Source organism: Tachyglossus aculeatus, chromosome X5, assembly GCF_015852505.1.
Source record: "Tachyglossus aculeatus isolate mTacAcu1 chromosome X5, mTacAcu1.pri, whole genome shotgun sequence".
Taxonomy (NCBI): Eukaryota; Metazoa; Chordata; class Mammalia; order Monotremata; family Tachyglossidae; genus Tachyglossus; species Tachyglossus aculeatus.
This window is the reverse complement of record NC_052097.1, coordinates 13,939,656-13,966,571: the sequence shown is the minus strand read 5'-3', so window position 1 is coordinate 13,966,571 and position 26,916 is coordinate 13,939,656. Positions and strand designations below refer to the sequence as shown.

Below are 26,916 nucleotides of genomic sequence, written 5' to 3'. Positions count from 1 at the left end.
AGTGAGTGGGTGTCGATGGAGAATAGAACTGAAACTTGAGGGACCCCCACACAGTTAGGGGATGAGAGTCAGAGGAGGAGCCCGCAAAAGTGACTGAGAATGAGCGAGATAGGAGAGATAGGATGAGAACCACTGAAGCCGAGTTTGGATAACGTTTCCAGGAGAGGGGGGTGGTCGGCTGTGTCAGAAGCAGCTGAGTGGTCGAGGAGGATTAGGATGAAGTAGAGGCCACTGTGCCTTCTGTACCTCGCCTCGCTTCTCTCCTTCTACAACCCAGCCCACATACTTCGCTCCTTTGGTGCTAACCTTCTCATTACGCCTCCATCTCGCCTCCGACCCCTGGCCAATGTGCCTCTGACCTAGAACGCCCTCTCTCCTCAAATCCGACAGACAGTTACACTCCCCCTCTTCACAGCCTTACAGAAGGCCCATCTCCTCCAAGAGGCCTTCCCAGACTAAGCCCCACTTTTCCTCATCTTCCCCTCCCTTCTGCGTCACCCTGACGTGCTCCCTTTGCCCGTCCCCCGCCTCCCAGCCCTTATGTCCACATCAGTCATTTGATTTCTTTATATTGACGTCGGTTTCCCCCACTCAAGACTGTGAGCTCGTTGTGGGCAGGGAATGTGACTGTTTAGTGTTGCGTTATGTGTATTACTGCAGAGAAGCAGCGTGGCTCAGTGGAAAGAGCCACTTATCAGCTGTGTGACACTTTGGGCAAGTCGCTTCACTTCTCTGGGCCTCAGTTACCTCATCTGGAAAATGGGGATGAAGACTGTGAGCCCCATGTGAGACAACCCGATCACCTTCTATCTCCCGCAGCGCTTAGAACAGTGCTGGGCACGTAGGAAGCGCTTAACACCAAAATTATTATTATTGCACACAGTAGGCGCTTAAAAAGGATGAAAGAATGAATGCAGTGTCTGTCAGAGACGAAGGTTTGTGGACAGCCTGGCTTTCATTCATTCAATCGTATTTATTGAGCACTTACTATGTGCAGAGCACTGTACTAAGCACTTTCACCCTCTTCTTCTTCTCCTCCCCCTTCAGCTTGCACCAAGGAAACTGGGCAGGGTCCAAACAGGCTTGCCCCCAGCCTGTCCGGGGCTAGGAAGAGTAATAATATTAGTAATAATAATAATAACGGTATTTGTTAAGTGCTTACTATGTGCCAAGCACTGTTCTAAGCACTGCGGGAGATACAAGGTCATCAGGTTGCCCCTCGGGGTGCTCACAGTCTTGGAGAAGCAGCATGGCTCAGTGGAAAGAGCCCGGGCTTTGGAGTCAGTGATCATGGGTTCAAATCCCGGCTCCACCAATTGTCAACTGTGTGACTTTGGGCAAGTCACTTAACTTCTTAGAACAGTGCTTTGCACATAGTAAGCGCTTAACAAATGCCATCATCATTATTATTATTCTCTGTGCCTCAGTTCCCTCATCTGTAAAATGGGGATGAAGACTGTGAGCCCCACGTGGGACAATCTGATCACCTTGGATCCTCCCCAGTGCTTAGTGCTTTGCACATAGTAAGCGCTTAACAAATGCCATCATTATCATTAATTTCCATTTTCCAGATGAGGCAACTGAGGCCCAAAGAAGTGACTTGCCCAAAGTCACCCGGCTGACTAGCGGCGGAGCCGGAATTCAAACCCACGACCTCTGACTCGTTCATTCATTCATTCATTCAATCGTATTTATTGAGCGCTTACTGCGACTCCCAAGCCCAGGCTCTCTCCACTAAGCCACGAGCACCCTAGGGCCCTGAAGCCGGGGGGGGGGGGGGGGGGGGGGGGGGGGGGGCGGGGGGAGGCACGACTAATGTGGCTCAGTGGAAAGAGCCCGAGCTTTGGGGTCAGTGATCATGGGTTCGAATTCCGACTCCGCCAATTGTCAGCTGGGTGACTTTGGGCAAGTCACTTCACTTCTCTGGGCCTCAGTTCCCTCACCTGTAAAATGGGGGTGAAGACTATGAGCCCCACGTGGGACCACCTGATCACCTTGTATCCCCCTGCGCTACGAACAGGGCTTCGCACGTAATAAGCGCTTAACAAATACCACCATCACTATTACCAGTAGTAGTACAGTGCTCTGCACACAGTAAGCGCTAGAGAAGCAGCGTGGCTCAGTGGAAAGAGCCCGGGCTTAGGAGTCAGAGGTCCTGGGTTCTAATCCCGACTCAGCCACATTCATTCATTCACTCAATCGTATTCATTGAGCGCTTACTGTGTGCAGAGCACTGTACTAAGCGCTTGGGAAGTTCAAGTTGGCAACAGATAGAGCCGGTCCCTACCCAACAACGGGCTCATACGTCTCGTCCGTACAACCTGATCACCTTGTATCCCCCCCCCGCCCCCCAGCTCTAAGGACAGCGCTTCGCACGGAATAAACGCTTAACAAATACCACCATCACTATTACCAGTAGTAGTACAGTGCTCTGCACACAGTAAGCGCTAGAGAAGCAGCGTGGCTCAGTGGAAAGAGCACGGGCTTTGGAGTCAGAGGTCATGGGTTCAAATCCCGGCTCTGCCAACTGTCAGCTGTGTGACTTTGGGCAACTCACTTCACGTCTCTGGGCCTCAGTTACCTCATCTGCGAAATGAGGATTAAAACTGTGAGCCCCCCGTGGGACAACTTGATCACCCTGGAACCTCCCCCAGCGCTTAGAACAGTGCTTGGCCCATAGTAAGCGCTTAACAAATACCATCATCATCATCTGCTGTGGGACCTTGGGCAAGTCACTTCACTGGGCCTCAGTTTCCTCGTCTGTAAAATGGGGATGGAGCCCGTGTGCCCCCGTGGGACAACCTGCTCACCTCGTGACCTCCCCGGCGCTTAGAACGGGGCTTGGCACCTGGTAGGCGTTTAGAACAGTTTGGGGCACAGGGTCAGCGCTTACAACAGTGCTTGGCACCTAGTAAGCGCTTAACAAATACTCAAATGCGCCTTATTAGAGAGAAGCAGCGTGGCTCAGTGGAAAGAGCCCGGGCTTTGGAGTCAGAGGTCATGGGTTCGAATCCCGGCTCCACCAATTGTCAGCTGTGTGACTTTGGGCAAGTCACTTCACTTCTCTGTGCCTCAGTTACCTCATCTGTAAAATGGGGATTAAGACTGTGAGCCCCATGTGGGCCAACCTGATCACCTTGTAACCTCCCCAGCGCTTAGAACAGTGCTTCGTGCACAGTAAGTGCTTAATAAATGCCATTATTATCATTATTATTAGAGAAGCAGCGTGGCTCAGTGGAAAAGAGCCCGGGCTTTGGAGTCAGAGGTCGTGGGTTCAAATCCCGGCTCTAGCAGTTGTCAGCTGTGTGACTTTGGGCAAGTCACTTAACTTCTCTAGGCCTCAGTTCCCTCATCTGTAAAATGGGGATTAAGACTGTGAGCCCCCCGTGGGCCAACCTGATCAACTTGTAACCTCCCCAGCGCTTAGAACAGTGCTTCGTGCACAGTAAGTGCTTAATAAATGCCATTATTATCATTATTATTAGAGAAGCAGCGTGGCTCAGTGGAAAAGAGCCCGGGCTTTGGAGTCAGAGGTCGTGGGTTCAAATCCCGGCTCTAGCAGTTGTCAGCTGTGTGACTTTGGGCAAGTCACTTAACTTCTCTAGGCCTCAGTTCCCTCATCTGTAAAATGGGGATTAAGACTGTGAGCCCCCCGTGGGACAACCTGATCAACTTGTAACCTCCCCAGCGCTTAGAACAGTGCTTCGTGCACAGTAAGTGCTTAATAAATGCCATTATTATCATTATTATTAGAGAAGCAGCGTGGCTCAGTGGAAAAGAGCCCGGGCTTTGGAGTCAGAGGTCGTGGGTTCAAATCCCGGCTCTACCAGTTGTCAGCTGTGTGACTTTGGGCAAGTCACTTAATTTCTCTAGGCCTCAGTTCCCTCATCTGTAAAATGGGGATTAAGACTGTGAGCCCCCCGTGGGCCAACCTGATCACCTTGTAACCTCCCCAGCGCTTAGAACAGTGCTGTGCACATAGTAAGCGCTTAATAAATGCCATTATTATTATTAATTATTATTATTAACGAGGCGCCACGCCGTCTTCCCCGCCATGGCCGCAATCGCCTCACGACCGCTCGCGCCCAAGACGCGCTCGACGTCGGGACGTAACGTCACGTGACGTCACGTGGCGTGGCGTGGCGCGACGCGGCGCGACGCGGGGAGGGAGGGCCCCCCCCCACTCCCTCCCTCCCTCCCAGGGTCCCGCGGGGGGGGGGCGGCTGAGGGGGACAGGAGGGAGCCGGGGGTCGGTCCCCCGGTCCCCCTCCCGGCCTCGTTACCCGTCAGCCGGGCGAATCCGGCGATGCTCTCGGGCACCGGGAGCCGCTTGAGGTAGGCGGGGAGTTGGACTTTGACAATGCGGGCCACGCTCTCCAGCACCATGGCGGCAGCGGCCGTTGGTCGGCTCCCCGCCCCGTCGGCTACGGCGCCTGCGCGAGGGAGCGCCTCGCGGAGGGGCGCCCCGGGGGGGAGGGGGCCGTGTGGAGAGGGAGGGTCGCGAGGCCCCCCCTCCCCCCGGCACCCCCGCCGCTGATTGGCCGAGGGGCGCGTGACGCGGGGAGGCCGAGCGCGAGGCCGGGCCGCGCGCATGCGCCCACCGCGCCTCTTCGCCCCCGCCCCTGTCACGCTGAGGGACTCCGAATCATTCATTCATTCATCATCGTCATCGATCGTATTTATTGAGCGCTTACTGTGTGCAGAGCACTGTACTAAGCGCTTGGGAAGTCCAAGTTGGCAACATCTAGAGGCGGTCCCTACCCAACAGCGGGCTCACAGTCTAAAAGGGGGAGACAGAGAACAAAACCAAACGTACTAACAAAATCAAATAAATAGAATAGATATGTACAAGTAAAATAAATAAATAAATAGAGTAAAAAAATGTGCAAACATATATACATATATACAGGTATATATGTTCACTCACTCATAATAATGATGATGGCGCTTGTTCAGCGCTTACTATGTGCGAAGCGCTGGGGGGGGGATACAGGGTGACCAGGTTGTCCCACACGGGGCTCGCGGGCTTCATCCCCATTTGACAGATGAGGGAACTGAGGCCCAGAGAAGTCAAGTGACCTGCCCAAGGTCACACAGCTGACGTGATAATAAGAATGATGGTATCGGTTAAGCGCTTACTAGGTGCGAAGCCCTGTTCTAAGCGCTGGGGGGATACAAGGCGATCAGGTTGGCCCATATGGGGCTCACAGTCTTCATCCCCATTTGACAGATGAGGTAACTGAGGCGCAGAGACTTGCCCAAGGTCACACAGCAGACATTAATAATAATAATAATAATAATGGTATTTGTTAAGCACCTACTATGTGTGAAGCACTGTTCTAAGCACCCTCTCGTCCCCCTCTCCATCCCCCATCTTACCTCCTTCCCTTCCCCACAGCACCTGTATATATGTATATATGTTTGTACATATTTATTACTCTATTGATTTATTTATTTATTTTGCTGTACATATCTATTCTATTTATTTGATTTTGTTAGTATGTTTGGTTTTGTTCTCTGTCTCCCCCTTTTAGACTGTGAGCCCACTGTTGGGTAGCGACTGTCCCTATATGTTGCCAATTTGTACTTCCCAAGCGCTTAGTACAGTGCTCTGCACATAGTAAGCGCTCAATAAATACGATTGATAATGATGACGATGATGGGGGGGGAGGGATACAAGGTGATCAGGTTGTCCCATATGGGGCTCACAGTCTTCATCCCCATTTTACAGATGAGGTAACTGAGGCGCAGAGACTTGCCCAAAGTCACACAGCAGACAATATAATAAAAATAATGATGGTATTTGTTAAGCGCTTACTATGTGCGAAGCGCTGTTCTAAGCGCTGGGGAGATACAAGGTAATCAGGTTGTCGCATGTGGGGCTCACAGTCTTAATCCCCATTTTCCAGATGAGGTAACTGAGATGCAGAGAAGTCAACTGACTTGCCCAAGGTCGCACAGCAGACAATAATAATAATAATTACGGTATTTGTTAAGCGCTTACTATGTGCGAAGCACTGTTCTAAGCACTGGAGGGATACAAGGTAATCAGGTTGTCCCATGTGGGGGTCACAGTCTTAATCCCCATTTTCCAGATGAGGTAACTGAGGCGCAGAGAAGTCAACTGACTTGCCCAAGGTCGCACAGCAGACAATAATAATAATGATGGTGGTATTTGTTAAGCGTTTACTATGTGCAGAGCACTGTTCTAAGCGCTGGAGGGATACAAGGTAATCAGGTTGTCCCATGTGGGCTCACAGTCTTCATCCCCATTTTACAGATGAGGTGACAGGCTCAGAGAAGTGAAGTGACTTGCCAAAGTCACACAGCTGACGATTGGCAGAGCTGGGATTTGAACCCGTGACCTCTGACTCCCAAGCCCGGGCTCTTTCCAATGAGCCACGCTGCTTCTCCTGTCCCCACCCCAGCGCTTAGCACACAGTAAGCGCTTAACAAATACTCCAATCATTACAAACCCTATCATCTTTCTGCGTGGGTAATATGGAGGTAATTCAGTCTCTTCTGTGGTCTAGCCTAAGGTCTGTGGCAAAGGTGGTTTTAATTTGCCCCTTGCATTACTAAGACTTGTCTCGGTGTGTGGCATTTTGGTGGGTTGCTCAATCTCCTGCGGGACCCCACATTTCAGCTATTCAGGTCAAACCAGGCCACCCCGAGGAGGGTCTCACCCTCAGCTTGCCTGTGTCTGTGACCGTAGGACTTTTTAATTTCATACCTCGGAACTGTGAAACAATCCTACCGGTCGATAATGGCTCTTGGAATGCAAATTCCCGATCCCATACAGGTGACACCGTGACCTAATGAAAGGCCCCACTGCATGAAAGTACAGAAAGAGAAAGTTTCTTACCAAAGGAAAAGTGGAGTTGTGATCAAACGGCTCGTGGTTAATCCGCCAGGAAAATGGTTTATCTACGCATGAAATATTCATCGCATTTGTTGGGCATCTTGCGCACAGCAGGTAAGTACAGGGATAGCAAATCGGGCCCGATCCCTGGCCCAAAGGAGGTTTACAATCCAAAATGGGGGTTGGGGGCCGGTGGGGAGCAGGAACAACAGACTTACAAGGAAAGCGTGATATAATTAAGCAGAAACCTTAAGTTTTAAGGGTTTTAAGGGGAAGCGGCGTGGCTCACTGGAAAGAGCCCGGGCTTTGGAGTCAGAGGTCGGGGGTTCCAATCCCGGCTCTGCCAACTGTCGGCTGTGTGACTTTGGGCAAGTCGCTTCACTTCTCTGGGCCTCAGTGACCTCATCTGGAAAATGGGGATGAAGACTGCGAGCCCTCCGTGGGACAACCTGATCACCTTGTAACCTCCCCAGCGCTTAGAGCAGTGCTTTGCACATAGGAAGCGCTCAACAAATGCCATCATTATTGACGGCAAAAACAGTGAAAGCCATAATACGTTACTGCAGAATAGTTTTCAGGCTACGTACTGCCCTGGCGGGATCGTCATCACTTGGCCAACAGTCCCATCTTAACTAACATTTCTCCAGTTGGGAAGGCAAGTTACAGCTTCTGCCCTTCCCACAAGGGAAAAGGTCTGCAGCCCTGTGGGTGAGGAAAGGTAGGATTGTTTGTCAAGTTCCAGGGCTCCTACTCTCGGTTCACTTTTGTATTCCGTGACCTCGACCCTGAATTTTTTTTTGTCTTTACCCGTTGCCTGGACCCTTTAAGCCCATGACGGTCAACACCTCCCACCCCCAGCCTCCAAGCACATACCTAATTTATTTATATAACTGTCTGTCTTCCCCTCAAGACTGTAAACTCCCTATGGGCCGGGAACGTGTCTACCAACTCTTGAGTTGGGCTCTCCCAAGCACTTAGTGAGTGCTCAATGAAAACCATTGATTGACACCCCCAATAAATAATAACATTGTCCCTAATAAACCTGATTTCTTACTGCAGCCCAGTTCTCACACTTTTCTCCTTTAGCACCAGTGTGCACACTGCACCTTCATTTGTCGTCCTTCCCGCCGACCCCTTTCCCTGGCCTGGAATTCCCTCCCCTTTCATCAACAACAGACTACCAATCTCCCCGCATTCAAAGCCTTATTACAATCACATCTCCTCCCCAATTAAGCCCTCTTTACCCCTACTCCCACTCCCTTGTGCATCACTTATGCCCTGAAGTCTGTGCACTTTAAACACTTGCTATTCACCTCAGCCCTTCAGCTCCATAATATTTGTTAACGTCTGTGTCCCCCTCTAGCCTGTAAGCCCTTCGTGGGCAGGGAATGTGTGTGTCAACTTTGCTGTACTCTCAAGCGCTTAGTACTCTCAAGCGCTTAGCCCTTTGTATCCCCCCCAGCGCTTAGAACAGTGCTTTGCACATAGTAAGTGCTTAATAAATGCCATCATTATCATTATTATTATTATTATAGTACATGCTCTGCAGTCAGTTGGATTTATTGAGCGCTTACTGGTGGTGTACAGAGCCCTGTTCTAAGTGCTTGGGAGACCATTCATTCATTCATTCATTCATTCAGTCGTATTTATTGAGCGCTTACTGTGTGCAGAGCACTGTACTAAGCACTAGGGAAGTACAAGTTGGCAACATATAGAGACCGTCCCTACCCAACAACAGGCTCACAGTCTGGAAGGGGGAGACAGACAACGAAACAAAACGTGCATAATAATAATGGCATTTGTTAAGCGCTTACTATGTGCCAAGCCCTGTTCTAAGTACTGGAGACTATAATACAACAGCGTTGATAGACACGTTCCCCTGCCCACCATGAGCTTACAGTGTAGAGGGGGAGAGAGACATTAATATAAAAAAAATAACATGGCTATTAAGTGCTGTGGGGCTGAGGTTAGGGTGAACACCAAGGGCCTAAAAGGATCAAGATCCGAGTGCATAGATAACACAGAAGGGAGAGGGAGTCGGGGAAAAGAGGGATTAATCAGGAAAGACCTCCAGGAGATGAGACCTTTATAAAGCTTTGAAGGTGGGAAGAGTGGCGGTTTGGAATAGAAGCATAAAGTAAGCTCTCGATAACTTGAGACTAACACACCTCCCCTTTTCACAGCTTCTCCCTCACCGTCACCTGAGGCCTGTAAGCTTGAATTCCTCTTCAACTCCTTTCTCCTTAGCAGCCTTCCCGGATGCCCCTTCCTCTCCCCATTCCCACAACTTTAGGTCCTAATCACGGTGCACCTGTACTACAACAGATTCTCCCAACTCTCCCTATTCCAATCTGCTCTTCTACCCCCCAGCAACAAGACTAATCTTCTTTCCGAGTTGTTCCGATCGTGCTTTCTCAGAACCTCACAGGGGCCTCCATTGGCTGTAAATCAGTCAAAAACTCCCGAGAGGAACTTCATCCATCCACTGCTCTCTGCTCTTTATAATAATGGTACTTGTTAAAGCGCTTTACTGTGTGCCAAGCACTAAGCGCATGAAGCAGCGTGGCTCAGCGGAAGGAGCCCGGGCTTTGGAGTCAGAGGTCATGGGTTCAAATCCCGGCTCCGCCAATTGTCAGCTGGGTGACTTTGGGCAAGTCACTTCACTTCTCTGTGCCTCAGTTCCCTCATCTGTAAAATGGGGATGAAGACTGTGAGCCCCCTGTGGGACGACCTAATTACCTTGTAACCTCCCCAGCGCTTAGAACAGTGCTTTGCACATAGTAAGCGCTTAAAAAATGCCATCATTATGATTATTATTATTATGTCCCCTCAACTCCTGTCTTCTGCCTTTGAGCCACCGTAATTCCTTTTTACTCTATTAAACCTACTGTACTCTCCCAGGTGCTTAGTACAGTGATCTGATGATGACGCTTCTGTTCTCAATCTACACTCACTCCCTTGGTGACCTCATTCGCTCCCACGGCTTCAACCATCATCTCTATGCCGATGACACCCAAATCTACATCTCCGCCCCTGCTCTCCCTCCCTCCAGGCTCGTATCTCCTCCTGCCTTCAGGACATCTCCATCTGGATGTCTGCCCGCCATCTAAAACTCAATGTGTCCAAGACTGAACTCCTTATCTTCCCTCCCAAACCCTGCCCTCTCCCTGACTTTCCCGTCACTGTAGACGACACTACCATCCTTCCCGTCTCACAAGCCCGCAACCTTGGTGTCATCCTCGACTCTGCTCTCTCGTTCACCCCTCACATCCAATCCGTCACCAAAACCTGCCGGTCTCACCTCCGCAATGTTGCCAAGATCCGCCCTTTCCCCTCCATCCAAACCGCTACCCTGCTAGTTCAGTCTCTCATCCTCTCCCGACTGGCTTACTGCATCGGCCTCCTCTCTGATCTCCCGTCCTCCTGTCTCTCCCCACTTCAGTCTATTCTTCACTCTGCTGCCCGGATTATCTTTCTACAGAAACGCTCTGGGCATGTCACTCCCCTCCTCAAAAATCTCCAGTGGTTGCCTGTCAACCTACGAATCAGGGCTTCCAGGCTGTCCATCCCCTCGCCCCCTCCTACCTCACCTCCGTTCTCTCCTTCTCCAGCCCAGCCCGCACCCTCCGCTCCTCTGCCGCTAACCTCCTCCCCGTGCCTCATTCTCGCCCGTCCCGCCGTCGACCCCCGGCCCACGTCCTTCCCCTGGCCTGAAGTGCCCTCCCTGCACACGTCCGCCAAGCTAGCTCTCTTCCTCCCTTCAGGGCCCTATTGAGAGCTCACCTCCTCCAGGAGGCCTTCCCAGACTGAGCCCCCTTTTTCCTCTCCTCCTCCCCAACCCCCCCGCCCTACCTCCTTCCCCTCCCCACAGCACTTGTATATATTTGTACAGATTTACTACTCTATTTATTTTACTTGTACACATTAACTATTCTATTTAGTTTGTTAATGATGCGCATATAGCCATAAGTCTATTTGTTCCGACGATTTTGGCACCTGTCTACATGTTTTGTTTTGCTGTCTGTCCCCCCCTTCTAGACTGTGAGCCCGTTGTTGGGTAGGGACCGTCTCTATATGTTGCCGACTTGTACTTCCCAAGCGCTTAGTACGGTGCTGTGCACACAGTAAGTGCTCAATAGATATGATTGAATGAATGAATGATGATGATGGTATTTGTTAAACACTTACTATGTGCTAAGCACTGTTCTAAGCACTGGGGTAGATACAGGGTAATCAGGTTGTCCCACGTGGGGCTCACAGTCTTAATCCCCATTTTACAGACGAGGTAACTGAGGCACAGAGAAGTAAAGTGACTTGCCCAGAGTCACACAGCTGACAAGTGGCGGAGCCGGGATTAGAACCCATGGCCTCTGACTCCCAAGCCCGTGTTCTTCCCACTAAGCCACGCTTCTTCTGCTTCTGGGATCAGCACACAGTCCGTGAGCGCTTACAGTGTGCAGAGCACTGTACTAAGCGCTTGGGAAGTACAAGTTGGCTACATATGGAGACGGTCCCTTCCCAACAACGGGCTCACAGTCTAGAAGGGGGAGACAACAAAACATATGGACAGGTGTCAAGTCGTCAGAACAAATAGAAATAAAGCTAGATGCACATCATTAACAAAATAAATAGAATAGTAAATATGTACCAGCAAAATAAATAGAGTAATAAATCTGTACTGTTATCCATCCCCTTTAAGAGGGTGAGCCCCACGTGCGACAAGGACTGTGTTTGACCTGACAATCTTGTATCTACCCCAGTTGTTAGCATAATGCTTGGAGTATTTGTCACATAGTAAATGCTTAACAGATTCCACAGTTATTCTAGATGAGGAGAAAAGGCCCAGAGGCTTCTCGAATGGAGAAAAAACTCAGTTCTCCCAGAGGGAAAGCTCTTTGATATGGGATGCCACTCACCTGATGTCCTCAGCTCGGGCACAGCCAATTATGGGGAGGATCTGAATAAGGACGAGGGGGATAAGAAAACAGGAGGAAACCCAGAGAGCCACGAGGAGACAGGAGTCTGTGTTAGGCATCCCGAGGGAATGGATGCGGAAAGCGGGTGTCTGCGGGAAAAGCTAGGAGGCAGCCGGGTGATGGGCCGGGAAAGATCCCGTTCTCTCTCTGCCCGCAGAAGAACTACTAAGGGATGTAATAGGAGTGGGTTTAGAGGGGTGGCAACCCCTAGGTGGGAGTTAGGAACAAGTATATTAGTCCAGGGAAAGGCCCTAATCCCTGGATCGATTTTAAGATTCTGTTCTCCAGTTACTGTTGCTGTTGCAACCTTCGGCAACAGAAATACCGACTGTCTGTTGGTAACTAGAGTGCGTCTGAGCCATCTGTGTGTGGAGCCCACGATATCGCAAACTCGTTATCACGGGGGCATTTGCGGGACGCCTGACATTCCTCCAAACTTCAGCGGCCAGCCGGCCGGTCAGTCGGACGGCCAGCTGATCCTCAGCTGTTTCCTGCGCCGTTTCGGGGTCCCACCTTTAAGATGGGAGGGTGAGCATTCTTCGGGTGCACTGGGCCCCTCCCCAGCTATCAATTGCTGGGGGCCCAAGGACCCTGGTACTACAGTGACCTCCAGAGCAATGGAAACAACCGAAGGGTATAGCAAGCATCTGAACAGTAAACCCTCTTCACGTTAGCGACCAACACTCACCTAAAACACGCAGGAAAGAGAACAGATTCTGCTTTTCCTCTCCAAGTAAAGCAAATATTTCAGTGGACTTAAAGCTGTTCTGTGAAGTAGCACCAGAGGTACTCGTACCAACGTGTGAAAAGCATTGCTGTGTACACTCCGTTCTTTCAGAACGCTTGTTTCCACTGCGGTTTGGAGTAAGAGCGCTCTCAGGGAATTTGAGAACATCCAACAACACGCCCCGTATCTGGTTAGAACGTGACGTGAAGTCGAAGTGAAACTGTTTTTTTTTTTTGTTTTGTTTCATTTTTTTTGACGGCATTTATTAAGCGCTTACTATGTGCAAAGCACTGTTGTAACTGTTGGTCTCGTGGGGTCAGAGAAGCAGCGTGGCCTCGTGGAAAGAGCCCGGACTTGGGAGCAAGAGGATGTGGGTTCTCATCCCGGCCCCTTTGCTTGTCTGCTGTGTGACCTTGGGCAAGCCACTTAACTTCTCTGTGCCTCAGTTCCCTCATCTGTAAAATGGGGGTGAAGACTGTGAACCCCACATGGGACGACCTGATTACCTTGTATCTACCCCAGTGCTTAGAACAGTGCTTGGCATATAGTAAGCGCTTAACAAATACCATTATTATTAGTACGAGTGTGGCATCGCTCAACATGAGTTTTCCGTTGTGTAAGCCTGACAGACCTGAGGGAATGTATATCCAGTATTCATTCATTCATTCAATCGTGTTTATTGAGCGCTTACTGTGTGCAGAGCACTGTACTAAGCGTTGGGAAGTACAAGTCGGCAACATTTAGAGACGGTCCCAACCCAACAACAGGCTCACAGTCGAGAAGGGGGGAGACGGACGACAAAACAGAACATGTAGTCAGGTGTCAGAATCGCCCGAAGGACCTGGGTTCTAATTCCGGCTCCACCACTTGTCCTCTGCGTGACCTTGGGCAAATCACTTTGCTTCTCTGAGCCTCAGTTACCTCATCTGCAAAATGGGGATTAAAACTTTGAGTACCGTGTGGGACAGGGACTTCAACTGGATTACTTTATATCTACCCCGGTGCTCAGAACAGTGCCTGGCACTAGTAAACGCCTAGCAAATACCATGAAAAAATAGAGTAGTCCCTTGCTATTTGCAGAGTATTGGTAATATTGGTATTATTGGTAGTAGTATCCGTCTACCCTTACTCCTTTGGAGAACTCATTCACTCCCAAGGCTTCAACTACCATCTCTATGCGGATGACACCCAAATCTACATCTTCTCCCCTGTTTTCTCTCCCTCCCTCCAGGCTGGCATCTCCTCCTGCCTTCGGGACATCTCTACTTGGATACCCACCCGCCGCCTCAAACTCAACATGGCCAAGGCAGAGCTCCTTATCTTCCCTCCCAAACCGTCCTCTCCCTGACTTTCCCGTCAATGTAGACGGCACTAGCATCCTTCCCGTCTCACGAGCCCGTAACCTTGGTGTCATCCTCAACTCCGCTCTCTCATTCACCCTGCACATCCAATCCGTCACCAAATCCTGCCGGTCCCACCTTCACAACATCGCCAAGATCCGCCCTTTCCTCTCCATCCAAACCGCTACAACGCCAGTACAATCACTCATTCATTCATTCACTCGTTCATTCAATCGTATTTATTGAGCGCTCACTGTGTGCGGAGCACTGTACTAAGCGCTTGGGAAGTCCCAAGTTGGCAACATATAGAGACGGTCCCTACCCAACAACGGGCTCACGGTCTAGAATCACTCATCCCATCCCGCCTGGATTACTGCATCAGCCTCTTTTCTGACCTCCCAACCTCCTGCCTCTCCCCACTTCAGTCCGTACTTCACTCTGCTGCCCGGATTATCTTTCTACGGTAACGCTCAGGGCGTGTCAGCCCCCTCCTCAAAAATCTCCAGTGGTTACCTGTCAACCTCCGTATCAAACAAAAAATCCTCACTGTTGACTTTAAAGCTCTCCATCATCTCGCCCCGTCCTACCTCACCTCTCTTCTACATCCCAGCCGGCACACTCTGCTCCTCTGGTGCCAACCTTCTCACTGCCTCCATCCCTCGCCTGTCTTTCCACCGACCCCTGGCCCACTTCCTACCTCTGGCCTAGAATGCCCTCCCTCCTCAAATCCGCCAGACAGTCACTCTCCCCCCATTCAAAGCTCTACTGCAGGTGCCTCTCCTCCAAGAGGCCTTCCCAGATTAAGCCCCACTTTTCCTCGGCTTCCCCTCCCTTCCACATCACCTCAACTCCCTCCCTTTGCTCTTCCCCCCTTCCCCACCCCACAGCACTTATGTATATATCTATAATTCTATTTATATTGATGCCTGTTTGCTTGTATTGATGCCCGTCTCCCCCTCTCAAGACTGCGAGCCCATTGTGGGCAGGGACTGTCTCTCTTTATTTCTGTATTGTACTTTCCGAACGCTTAGTGCGGTGCTCTGCACACGGTAAATACGATTGAATGACTGAATTGGTTAGAGGAAACCCCCGTGAATGAGGTGAAATCACAACTACCACGTGCATCCGACATACTCGGCGCTTAACGGCGTAGAAAATGTATCCCACAACTTTCAGCCGGCCGGGTGGGTGGCGTGGGGAGGTGGCCGGCCGGCCAGCCGACCACCGGAGAGGCGGCACTGTGGCTACTGATGACCAGAGAGAGAGAGAGGCCAGGGCGGAACCGCGAATGCCACACCTGTCAAAGGAACCGTGAATGCCGGGGGGCGACTTATATGATAAACTCCTAGAAGACGGGGTGCTGTCAATCAGTCAAGAATATTTGTTGAGTCCTTACTACTACTACTACTAATTTTGGTATTTGGTAAGCGCTTACTCTGTGCAAAGCACTGTTCTAAGCGCTAGGGAGGATACAAGGTGATCAGGTTGTCCCATGTGGGGCTCACGATCTTAAGCCCCATTTTCCAGATGAGGCCCAGGGAAGTGAAGTGACTTGCCCAGGGTCACACGGCTGACAAGCGGCGGAGCCGGGATTTGAACCCATGACCTCTGACTCCCAAGCCCGAGCTCTGTGCCTCAGTTACCTCATCTGTAAAATGGGCATTAAGACTGTGAGCCCCCCGTGGGACAACCTGATCTCCTCGTAAGCTCCCCAGCGCTTAGAATAGTGCTTTGCACGTAGTAAGCGCTTAATAAATGCCATCATTATCATTATTATTGTTTCCACTGAGCCACGCTGCTTCTCTGTGCAAAGCACCGTACTCTGTGCTTGGAAGAGTACAATAAAGTTGATAAATGTGATCCCTACCTTCATTAGTAGCAGTAGTATTTATTGTGCAAATAATAATACTAATAATAGTGGTACGTGTTAAGTGCTTACTATGGGGCCAGGCACTGTGCTAAGTGCTGGGGTGACTACAAGCAAATAAAAATGATAATAATTATGGTGTTTGTTAAGTGCTTACTATGTGCCAGGCACTGTACTAAGCGCTGGGGTGGGTACATGCAAATCAGGTTGGATACGGTCCCTATCCCACATGGGGTTCGCAGTCTCGACCTCCATTTTACAGATGAGGTAACCAAGGCACAGGGAAGTTAGGTGACTTGCCGAAGGTCACACAGCAGACAAGTGGCGGAACCGGGATTAGAACCCATGACCTTCTGACTGCTCTATGCCGTGCCGCATCTGTCACCTCATCTGTAAAATGGGGATTAAGACTGTGAGCCCCATGTGAGACATGGACTGTATCCAACCTGATTAACGGGTACTATTATTATCCCTTTCTTCAGTGGTCTGAAAAACCAGCACTTAGGAGGTTCTTGGCCTTCAAATTCCCCATGTGCAGGGAGAGGCCGTGGGACCTTGCTTGTTGGGGCCAGTGAATATTAAGTGTGGCCACTGACTTTCTCATTTATCTCAGTTCACCAATGCCTGGGATGGATAAAAGTTCCTTTCACTAGCCAGATAGATTTTCCTTGGTCTCTATTGTTACTTCCCGCCTTTCTTTTCTTCCTCTTGTCTCCCCCTGTTTTCTTTTTTGTAACCTTCCCTCCGGTGACACGAGGCTTTATTCTGGCCATTCTGCATTCCTGCCACGCAGACTCCCATTTCACCCAGCTTCTTGCCAAAACGATATTATCAAGCCATATGGATTACCCTGTATAAATTTTGCTTGTAATAGGAATACATTAAAGTTTGCAAGAGACTAGAAAATCTGCACCAAGACTTTTAGCCAAAAAGAATTCCCTTCACAATGTTAAAATGAGAGAGAGAGAGAAAAAAATGTGTTTTGCATTTCCTGTCTGGGATATGAAAAATAAAGCCGTCTTGTATGTAGTTCCACCGAGCTGTAGGTGCCTTCGATAAATTAGAACAGGGTAAAGATTCTAATTTGGGAATACCATGAGTATTTGAATAAATGAGTATGATCCTCGAGAAAAGGCAAAGAAAACTACCAATAGGGAGTGTTTGGGGGAAAGGGGATGGGGTAAGCGTTCATATTATATTTTTTTATGGTATTCGCTCAATGGTTACTATGTGTCAAGCACTGTTCTGAGCACTGGGGTAGATACGAGTTAATTATGGTATTTGTTCAGTGTTTACTATGTGCCAGGAACTGTACTAAGTTCAAATCCCGGCTCTGCCGCTTGTCAGCTGTGTGACTCTGGGCAAGTCACGTCACTTCTCTGGGCCTCAATTCCCTCATCTGGAAAATGGGGATTAAGATTGTGAGCCCCACATGGGACAACCTGATCACCTTGTATCCTCCCCAGCGCTTAGAACAGTGCTTTGCACACAGTAAGCACTCATACGATTGAATGAATGAATCAGGTCCAACCCAGTCCCCGTCCCACATGATGCTCACAGTTTAAGTGGGAGGGAGAACAGGTATTGAATCCCCACCCAGCGCTTAGAACAGTGCTTTGCACATAGTAAGCGCTGAATAAATGCCATCATTATTATTATTATTATTTTACAGATGAGGAAACGGAGGCACACAGAAGTTGTGACTTGCCCAAGGTCACAGAGCAGACAATCGGCAACTGTTAACTGGGGAATTAAGACTGATAGCCCCATGTGGGACGTGGATTGGGTCTAATCCGACTGGCTCTTATCTACCCCGGAGCGTAGTACAGTTCCTGGCACATAGTGAGCACTTAACAAATACCGTTAAAACAAATAGGGTAAGAAGGGCTGGGATAGATGATGGGGACAAAGGGTTGGGAAGTCTCGGTAGAGGGAAAGGACAGTTTGGGGGGGATGGGGAGTATGGGAGAGAAAGCAGGTTAGGTGGTTGTAAGCTGAGGATGGGATTTCCGATTTCAGCACAACTGTGGTGTTTTGCAACTAGCCACGTGGGCCCTTTTCTCCCCCATTTGGGATCTCAGTCTCATCAGAAAGTGACAGGTGGGAGGGTCAAGATTTTTTGGAACTCCCCGAAGTGGATCGTGCATCCATCCAAGGAACCAACCAGCCGCCCCGGAACCACGGCGTAAAGCGGAAAGAGCACGGCCTTGGGAGTCAGAGGACGTGGGCTCTCATCCCGGCTCCGCCACCTAGCAGCTGTGGGACTTTGGCCAGGTCACTGCCTCAGTTCCCTCATCTGTAAAATGGGGATTAAGACCGTGAGCCCCACGTCGGACAACCTGGTTACCTTGTATCTACCCCAGCGCTTAGAACAGTGCTTCGCATATAGTAGGTGCTTAACAAATACCATCATTATTAACCAACTTGAGTTCTCACGAGGGAAATTGAAGTTCTTGGACTTAGCTTGGGACTGGGTGGGATCTTACAGCCTTCCTTAGCTCCCAGAGGTATTTGGGCGATAGCGAGGTTGAAATCCCTTCACCCTTCCCCTAACATCCTCTCTGGACTTATGTTTCCCCTAGAAAGCCCCATCACTGCCTCCACTTTTGGGACAATTATAGGGATTTCTCACTGCAACCAACTGAGTGTCCTTAATAATGGTCTCCTTCACCTACTCAACAACAATAATAGTAATACTAATTGTGGCATTTATTCATAGTGTACGATAAACCAAGTGTACGATATACCAAGCACTATACTAAGCGCTGGGGTAAGAGTCAAGATAATCAGTTCGGACAGAGGCCCCGTTCCACATAAGCCCCACACTCCAAGTGGGAGAACATCATCATCATCATCATCAATCGTATTTATTGAGCGCTTACTATGTGCAGAGCACTGTACTAAGCGCTTGGGAAGTACAAATTGGCAACATATAGAGACAGTCCCTACCCAACAGTGGGCTCACAGTCTAAAAGGGGGAGACAGAGAACGAAACCAAACATCCTAACAAAATAAAATAGATAGAATAGATATGTACAAATAAAATAAATAAATAAATAAATAGAGTAAAAAATATGTACAAACGTATTGTACATATGTTTTGAATTGGTATTGAATTGAAGAGGTATTGAATCCCCACTCTGTAGTCGAGGAAGCTTCGACACAAAGAAATTACTTGCCCAGCTTCACAAAGTAGGCAGGCGATGGACTTAAGAACAGAACCCAAGGCCTTTGACTGCTGTTTCTCTGTGCACTACATCATAAAACTTATTTACTTCTGACCATGTAATTACCCAGGAGTTTGTGCGGTCAGCAGAAGTTGAAAGATGTAGTGATATCACAGCGAGTATCAGGGCGCACATCCCGATCATCGTAATCATTACCGTCCTCTGAAGCGTTTATTAAGTGCTCACGTGAGCGTGACGTTGCGTTCGGTTCTGTGTAAAGCTAGTTATTCGATTCAGCGATGGAATTTATTGAGCCCTCACTGTGAGCGGAGGACTGTACTAAGCAGTTGGAAGAGTTATAGTATCACTGAGTCAGTAGACATGCTCCCTGCCCAGAAGTCACCGTCTCTAGGAGTTTACAGTCTTAAAACCAACAAGGATGACACAGAGTTAGCCCTGAAAACTTTCAAGCACTGGACGAACCTATTAACGTGTATATATTCATATTCAACGATCAACATCGATCACTGTTATTAAGTGCCCTGCTGCTGGATGTTTTATATAAAGACACCACTCCTTTTTATTTAATGGCATTTATTAAGCGCTTACTGTGTGCAAAGCACTGTTCCAGGCGCTGGGGAGTTTACAAGGTGATCAGGTTGTCCCCCGTGGGGCTCACAGTCTTCATCCCCATTTTACAGATGAGGGAACTGAGGCCCAGAGAAGTGAAGTGACTTGCCCAAGGTCACACAGCTGACAAGTGGCGGAGATGGGATTTGAACCCGTGACCTCTGACTCCAAAGCCCGGGCTCTTTTCACTGAGCCACGCTGCTCCTCTAAGGAGCTTACCATGTAAAAGTGCGAGGCTACAGTCTAACCCTCTAGACTGTAAGTTCGTTGTAGGCAGGGACTGTGTCCGTTTATCGTTGTACTTTCCCGAGCGCTTTGTACAGTGCTCTGCACACTCCATAAATACGACTGAATGCATGAATGAAGTGGATGAAACAATATATCCAGTGAAAAACAGTCCATTCAGAAAGGCAATAAATACAGTACTAAAGATCATGAAAACCGAACCACCTTAACCTAATAAAAAGATGGAAGGAGAGTGAAGTCCACCTGGGTCGTCTCAGCTCCGGACTCAGTTTCCCAGTTTGTAAGGTAGAGTCTTCTAACCTCTGTTCTGGGGATGAGATAGGGCAGGGAGGCTCCCGGAGACCCCAAAGCTACAGTAGAACCTGGATCCTTGTTTCCCAGGAGTTGTACTCCTACTAATAATAAAAATGATGGCATTTATTAAGTGCTTACTATGTGCAAAGCACTGTTCTAAGCGCTGGGGAGGTTACAAGGTGATCAGGTTATCCCACGGGGGGCTCACAGTCTTCATCCCCATTTTCCAGATGAGGGAAATGAGGCCCAGAGAAGTGAAGTGACTTGCCCAAAGTCACACAGCTGACAAGTGGCGGAGACGGGATTCGAACCCATGACCTCTGACTTCAAAGCCCGGGCTCTTTCCACTGAACCACGCTGCTTCTCTAAGGTGTTGGGAGGGTATATTTGATCAGTCGAAGGTATTTATTTAGCAAGGGCTATGTGCAGAGCACTGAACTAAACGCTTGGAAGAATACAGTCAAAGAGTTGACACCATCCCTGGCCTCAGGGAGCGTACAGTCTAGGTGGGAAGACGGATGTTAAAATAAATTACGGACGGGAGAGATGGCAAAGTATAAAGATGTGTACGTAAATGCTGAGGGCGGGGTGGATATCAAGTGCCTAGGGGGTGCAGATCTAAGTGTGATTTTACTAAGGCTTTGAAGAGGGGGAGAGTGTTTGTTGCCTAATTGTACTTTCCAAGCGCTTAGTGCAGTGCCCTGCCCAAATTAAGTGCTCAATAAATACGACTGAATGAATGAGTGGCATTCTGTTGGATGTGAAAGGAGAGGGTTCCTGGTCCGAGGGAGGACTTGGCCAAAGGGTTGGCAGCGAGAAAGATGAGACCGAGGTACAGTGAATAGGTTGGCGCCGGAGGAGTGATGTGTGCAGATTGGGTTATTGTAGATAAATTTGTACTTCCCAAGCGCTTAGTACAGTGCTCTGCACATAGTAAGCGCTCAATAAATACGATTGATGATGATGATTGTAGATCAGTGGGATAAAGTGAGAGGGAGAGCTGAATAATAATAATAATGATGATGGCATTTATTAAGTGCTTACTCTGTGCCAAGCACTGTTCTAAGCACCGGGGACATCACAAGGTGATCAGGTTGTCCCACGGGCGGGGGGGGGCTCACAGTCTTCATCCCCATTTTACAGATGAGGTAACTGAGGCCCAGAGAAGTGAAGTGACTTGCCCAAAGTCACGCAGCTGACAATTGACGGAGCCGGGGTTTGAACCCACGATCTCCGACTCCAGATCCCGGGCTCTTTCCACTGAGCCACGCTGCTTAGAGATAGAAGACCCTATCAGCCCCCCGCCCCAAACTGTAAGCTGTACTGAGCACAGAGATCGGGGCTGCCAACTCTCTCGAGTGCTCAGTACAGTGTGTGCACAGTAGGAACCCAGTAAATACTATGGTTGGTTGATTGGAAGATGAGGGAGTGAAGACCTCTGTGATTACTGTAGACTGTAAGCTCCTCCTGCTAGACTCTAAGCTCCTTGTGGGCAGGGAATATGTCTACCAGCTGTGATGTACTGCACTCTCCCAAGAGCTTAGTACAGTGCTCTGCACACAGTAATTGCCTAATAAATGCCTTTGATTGATTGATTGCTAAAGTTTATTTCGTGGGAGGTTGGGAGAAAATCAACACTTCACATCATTAGCCGTTCGGTGAACGGTATTTCTGAGCATTCCGAAGGGTGGAAAAAAGAGAGACTCATGCAAGGACATAATTCATTCATCTAATCGTTTTTATTGAGCACTTACTGTGTGCACAGCACTGTACTAAGCGCTTGGGAAGTACAAGTCGGCAACATCTAGAAACGGTCCCTACCCAACAACGGGCCCACAGTCTAGAAGGGGGAGACGGACAACAAAACTAAACATGTGGACAGGTGGCAAGTGGTCAGAACAAATAGAAATAAAGCTAGATGCACATCGTTAACAAAATAAATCGAATAGTAAAGATGTACAAGTAAAATAAATAGAGTGATAAATCTGGACAAACATATATACAGGTGCTGTGGGGAGGGGAAGGAGGTAGGGCGGGGGGATGGGGAGAAGAAAAAGGGGGCTCAGTCCGGGAAGGCCTCTTGGAGGAGGTGAGCTCTCAGTAGGGGAGAAGAAAAAGGGGGCTCAGTCCGGGAAGGCCTCTTGGAGGAGGTGAGCTCTCAGTAGGGGTTTGAAAGGAGATAAGAGAGCTAGCTTGGCGGATGTGGGGAGGGAGGGCATTCCGGGCCAGGGGGAGGGAAGCACCGTCTCCAACTGTGTGGCTTCCGGGAGACGAGGCCAGCCTCCGACCAGCCAGATAGGCGGTTATCGGGAGAGGGGTTGCTTTCCTTGACTTAGAGTCCCGGATACCAGGAGGCAAACCTAGAATCGGGAGAAGCCCCGTACGGACCAAACGGTTTACTCCAACGAGGACCACACTTCACGGCAAACAGCAGAGAAGGGGAGTATCGGCTACATGTCGGTTCTCTTGGCCACACTGAATCGATCTTACCGTCAGTAGAGTCACCTCCAAAAATGATGGAAACCAACGATACATAATAATAATGATGATAGCGTGTATTAAGCGCTTACTATGTGGAAAGCACTGTTCTAAGAGCTGGGAAGGTTACGAGGTGATCGGGTTGCCCCGCGTGGGGTTCACAGTCTTCAACCCCATTTTACAAATGAGGTGCAGAGAAGTGAAGTGAATTGCCCAAAGTCACCCAGCTGACAATTGACGGAGCCGGGATTTGAACCCACGACCTCCGACTCCAAAGCCCGGGCTCTTTCCACTGAGCCACGCTGCTTCTATAGGTAGTCAGGACCTCGGGAATGGTCTTGGGGAAGACATTGGATTGCAGCGAGTGCCGTCATTCACAAATCCACCAGTGATTGTATGCTTTCCCAGTGCTTAGAACAGTACTCTTCTACAAACAGTAGGAAGCACTTAACAAATACTATCTGTACTAGGAGTAATTAGTGAAATGCGATGACAGCGTTCACCTGACTCGCCCCGATGATGCAGTCTCCCCTGCTGCTCTCTCCGGTGGAGGTCTCTTCCTCTCCCACTTCCCCAGACTCACTGGGAAAGGAGGAGATGTCGGCTTCCTTCTCGCGCCCCAGTGCCGCTTTCTCACTATCCATCCTCCCCATTCCCTTTCCTTCTCCTCCTTTGAAGCCCACAGTATTTGACTCTACCACCCCCTCCAGATTCTTGTAGCCGTCATCTACCACCCCCCAGGTCCCACCTCTAACTTCTTAAACCATTCTGACCCCTTTCTCACCTTCCTTCTCTCCTTTTCCATGCCCACTCTGATCCTCGGAGACTTCAACATCCACATGGATGTCCCTGGTGACTCCTCTGCCGCCCGCCTTCTCTCACTCCTTAATTCCCCCGACCCCCTGTTCCACCCCACCCCCCTCGCCCACTAACTTGGACACACACTCATTCATTCAGTCATATTTATTGAGCGCTTACCGTGGGCAGAGCACTGTACTAAGCACTTGGGAAGTACAGTTCAGCAATAGAGACAATCCCGGTTCACACCGGGCTTACAGTCTGGGGGGGGGGCAGGCAGATATCAAAACAAGTAAACAGGCATCAATGTAAATAGAATTATAGATATATGCTTAAGTGCCGTGGGTTAGGGGGGCGAGCAGAGGGAGCAAGTCGAGGAGATGCGGAAGGGAGGGGGAGCTGAGGAAAAGGGGGCTTAGTCTGGGAAGGCCTCTTGGAGGAGGTGAGCCTTCAGTAGGGCTTTGAGAGAGGGAAGAGTGATTGTTTGGCAGATTTGAGGAGGGAGGGCGTTCCAGGATGTGGGCCAAGGGGCAGTAGCAGAACAGGTGAGATCAAGGCACAGTGAGAAGGTTAGCACCAGAGGAGATTGTGCGGGCTGGGACGTAGAAGGAGAGAAGGGAGGTGAGGTTGGAAGGGGCAAGGTGATGGAGAGCTTTGAAGCCAACAGTGAGGAATTTTGGGCTTGATACGGAGGTCGATAAGCAGCCACTGGAGATTTTTGAGGAGGGGGATGAAATGCCCTAAACGTTTCCGTAGAGCGATGATCCGGGCAGCAGAGTGAAGTATGGACCGAAGTGGGGAGAGGCAGGAGGTTGGGAGGTCAGGAAGGAGGCTGATGCAGTAACCGGTCGGGATAGGATGAGTGATTGTACTAACGTGGTAGCGGTTTGGATGGAGAGGAAAGGGCGGATCTTGGCGATGTGGCGAAGGTGAGACCGGCAGGATTGGGTGACAGATTGGATGTGTGGGGTGAACGAGAGAGCGGAGTCAAGGATGGGACCAAGGTTGCGGGCTTGTGGGATGGGAAGGATAGTTGTCCCATCCACAGTGGCGGGAAAGTTCGGGAGAGGACAGGGTTTGGGAGGGAAGACAAGGAGCTCTGCTGAGTATGTGGTGGCGGGAGGACATCTGAGTAGAGTTGTCTTGAAGGCAGGAGGAGATGCGAGCTTGGAGAGGGGGAGAGAGAAGAGGGGAGGAGATGTAGATTTGGGTGTCACCAGCATAAAGAAGGTAGTTGAAGCCTTTGGAGTGAGTGAGTTCTCCAAGGGAGTGAGCGTAGGTGGAGAATAGAAGGGGACCAAGAGCTGACCCTCGAGGAACCCCTACAGTAAGGGGATGGGAGGGGGAGAAGGGGTCCACGAAGGAGACTGAGAATGAACGGCCGGAGAGATAAGAGGAGAAACCAGGAGAGGATGGAGTCGGTGAAGCCAAGGTCGGATAATGTATAGAGGAGAAGTCCCCCTTCTAGACTGTGAGCCCGTTGTTGGGTAGGGACCATCTCTATATGTTGCCAACTTGGGCTTTCCAAGTGCTTAATACAGTGCTCTGCACACAGTAAGCGCTCAATAAATACGACTGAATGAATGAATGAATGAGAAGGAGAAATCGCTTGCGAAGCCTAATCTTCCCTCATCAAAGTTTTTAGTGTAAGGGATGAGATTTCTTTTCTCCATAATATCCTCATCAATAGGGTAAAAGCAGGGCATTTCAGGAAAACTAAAAGGTAACAGGGTTTGTAGGAATCTAGTGTGCACCTTCCTGATTATATAATAATAACGATGGCATTTGTTAAGCGCTTATTAGGTGCAAAGCACTGTTCTAACCGCTGGGGAGGTTACAAGGTGATCGGGTTGTCCCACGGGGGGCTCACGGTTTTAATCCCCATTTAACAGATGAGGGAACTGAGGCCCAGAGAAGTGAATTGCCCAAAGTCACACAGCTGACGAGTGGCGGAGCCGGGATTTGAACCCACGACCTCCGACTCCAGAGCCCGGGCTCTTTCCACCGAGCCACGCTGCTTCAATGAAATGCTGAAATGATTATATCATTTCATTGTTCATTCATTCATTTTCTTTTTCATTTCAGTGCGCTCTCAGAGGAGATTCGAGAGGGATTAAGGCATCTCCCGCTCGATCTCATCATCTCTAACCGCTGCACGATCTCTAGCCTCACCAACTCCGAAATCCCTCTCTCAGATCACAACCCCTCTCACCGGTCTCCCCTTCACAACATCGCTAAGATCCGCCTTTTCCTCTCCATCCAAACCGCTAATCACGTTGGTACCGTCCGGCTGGATTACTGCATCAGCCTCCTTTCTGACCTCCCAACCTCCTGCCTCTGCCCACTTCAGTCCTCACTTCACTCCGCTGCCTGGATTCTGCCTACGGCAATGTCAGGGCATGGTACCCCCCTCCTCAGAAATCTCCAGTGGTTGCCTATCAACCTCTTTATCAAATAAAAACTCCTCACTATTGGTTTTAAAGCTCTCCATCACTTGCCCCGTCTTCCCTCACCTCCCTCCTCTCCTTCCACATCCCGGCCCGCACACTCCGCTCCTCTGGTGCCAACCTTCTCACTGGGCCTCATTCTCGCCTGTCTCGCCGCTGACCCCGGCTCACGTCCTGCCTCTGGCCTGGAACGCCGTCCCTCCTCACGTCCGCCAAACAATCACTCTTCCCCGCTTCAAAGCCCTACTGACGGCGCACCTCCTCTAAGAGGCCTTCCCGGACTAAACCCCCTTTTCTTCCGCTCCCTCTCCCTTCCGCGTCACCTCGACTCCCTCCCTTTGATCGTCCCCCCGCCGCCCCACAGCAGTTAATAATAATAATGATGATAATGGCATTTATTAAGCGCTTACTATGTGCAAAGCACTGTTCTAAGCACTGGGGAGGATACAAGTTGATCAGGTTGTCCCACGAGGGGCTCGCAGTCTTAATCCCCATTTTACAGATGAGGTAACTGAGGCACCGAGAAGTTAAGTGTCTTGCCCAGAGTCACACGGCTGACAAGCGGCGGAGCAGGGATTTGAACCCATGACCTCTAACTCCCAAGCCCGTGCTCTTTCCACTGAGCCACACTGCTTCTTTATACGTGCATATACATATATAATTCTATTTATTTATATTGATACCTGTTTACTTGTTTTGATGTCTTTCTCCCCCCCACCCCCCACCCCACAGACTGTAAGCCTGTTGTGGGCAAGGATTGTCTCTCTTTATTGCTGTATTGAACTTTCCAAGCGCTTAGTAAAGTGCTCTGCACACAGTAAGTGCTCAATATCTATGGCTGACTGAGTGAATGAATGAGTGAATGCTCAGCAGTTCATTCATTCATTCAATCGTATTTATTGAGCGCTTACTGTGTGCAGAGCACTGTACCAAGCGCTTGGGAAGTACACCTCGGCAACATGTAGAGACGGTCCCTACCCAACAACGGGCTCATAACACTTCCACTCAAGTTGCTAGGGAACCAAAAAGCGGCCTTTGTCCATTCCTCAACTTAAAATAAGTGGAACTGACTAGAAGCAAAAGT

General features: G+C 49.7%; 1 protein-coding gene and 1 long non-coding RNA gene across 3 annotated transcripts in view; one reads left to right on the top strand and one right to left on the bottom strand.

Annotated features, from left to right (window-relative positions):
• Nucleotides 1–4,424, bottom strand: part of CISD2 (CDGSH iron sulfur domain 2) — a 36,476-nt gene extending 32,052 nt beyond the window's left edge. The window contains exon 1 of the mRNA XM_038769286.1: nt 4,284–4,424. Within this exon, the coding sequence (XP_038625214.1) occupies nt 4,284–4,386 (103 nt within the window). The 5' untranslated portion in view covers nt 4,387–4,424. The remainder of the gene's footprint in view (nt 1–4,283) is intronic.
• Nucleotides 4,246–25,657, top strand: LOC119947681. 2 transcript variants are annotated; one of them, XR_005456518.1, is made up of 3 exons: nt 4,246–4,335; nt 6,803–6,976; nt 25,471–25,657. It is a non-coding gene; the product is annotated as an uncharacterized LOC119947681 (long non-coding RNA). The 2 variants fall into 2 exon arrangements; XR_005456517.1 differs by lacking the exon at nt 25,471–25,657 and adding an exon at nt 13,797–13,837.
• Nucleotides 25,658–26,916: the final 1,259 nt, after the last annotated feature.